This window comes from Eimeria mitis, genomic scaffold (assembly GCF_000499745.2).
Source record: "Eimeria mitis Houghton genomic scaffold, Emh_scaff170, whole genome shotgun sequence".
Taxonomy (NCBI): Eukaryota; Apicomplexa; class Conoidasida; order Eucoccidiorida; family Eimeriidae; genus Eimeria; species Eimeria mitis.
The window spans coordinates 27,771-28,872 of NW_013570015.1; the positions used below are offsets into that span (position 1 = coordinate 27,771).

Sequence of the window (1,102 nt, forward strand, 5' to 3'; positions counted from 1 at the left end):
CATCGCCGAGGTCGTGGCCGTTTCAAGTCCCGTTCAGCTACAGCAGCAGCAGGAGCAGCAGCAGGAGCAGCAGGATGTGCTGCTGCTGCTGCTGCTGCTGCTGCTGCTGCTGCTGCTTCTTTTCCACTAACAAACGAAGAAATAAAGAAAAGGGGCCTTATAGAGATGCAGGCGTTTTGTGAGGCCGATGGGTGTCGGCGTTTGCTGCTGCTTAGGGCCCTGGGGGAGGATCCTCTTGCTGCTGCTCCTGCTGCTGCTGCTGCTGCTGCTGCTGCTGCAGCAGGTGCTGATCCTCCTGCTGCTGCTGCTGCTGCTGCTGCTGCTGTTTGTAATGGGCAATGCGATAACTGCTGGAAAAAAATAAACTGCCGCTTTGAGGTATACACACACTGTCTCCTTTTTGTCTCCTTTTTGTCTCTTTTTGTCTCTTTTTGTCTCCTTTTTGTCTCCTTTTTGTCTCCTTTCTGTCTCTTTTTGTCTCTTTTTGTCTCCTTTTTGTCTCCTTTCTGTCTCCTTTTTGTCTCCTTTTTGTCTCTTTTTGTCTCCCTTCTGTCTCCTTTTTGTCTCCTCTTTGTCTCCTCTTTCTTCTCTCTTTTTTCTGTCTCCTCTTCTCTTCTGTCTCCTCTTTTTTTTGTCTCCTTTTTGTCTCCTTTTTGTCTCCTTTTTGTCTCCTTTCCTTCTGTCTCCTGTCTCCTTTTTCTGTCTCCTTGTCTGTCTCCTTTTGTTCTGTCTCCTTTTCTGTCTCCTTCTCTTTCTGTCTCTGTTTCTGTCTCTGTTTCTGTCTCTCTCTCTATCTCATTTTCTGTCTCTGTCTCGCTCTCCCTTTCTGTCTCTCTTTGTCTCTTTTTCTGTCTCCTTTTTTCTCTCTTTTTCTGTCTCTTTTTTGTCTCTTTTTTGTCTCCTTTAATATATTTCTCTCTGTCCCTTTTTTGTTTCTTTTTGTCTCTCTCTATCTTTCTTTTTTTCTGTCTCCTTTTCTGTCTCTTTTTATATTTCTCTTTCTCTTTCTGTTTGTTTGTCTCCTTCTGTCTCCTCTCGCCTCTTTCTTGTTTTTATTTGTTTTTTTTTTTTTTATTTTTTTTTTGTATATTTATCATTTCTG

General features: G+C 43.0%; 1 protein-coding gene across 1 annotated transcript in view; it reads right to left on the reverse strand.

Moving 5' to 3' along the window:
• Positions 1 to 211: 211 nt before the first annotated feature.
• Positions 212 to 1,102, reverse strand: part of EMH_0001780 (uncharacterized protein) — a gene marked incomplete at both ends in the record, with an annotated part of 2,416 nt that continues 1,525 nt past the window's right edge. The window contains one exon of the mRNA XM_013495698.1: positions 212 to 347. Within this exon, the coding sequence (XP_013351152.1) occupies positions 212 to 347 (136 nt within the window). The remainder of the gene's footprint in view (positions 348 to 1,102) is intronic.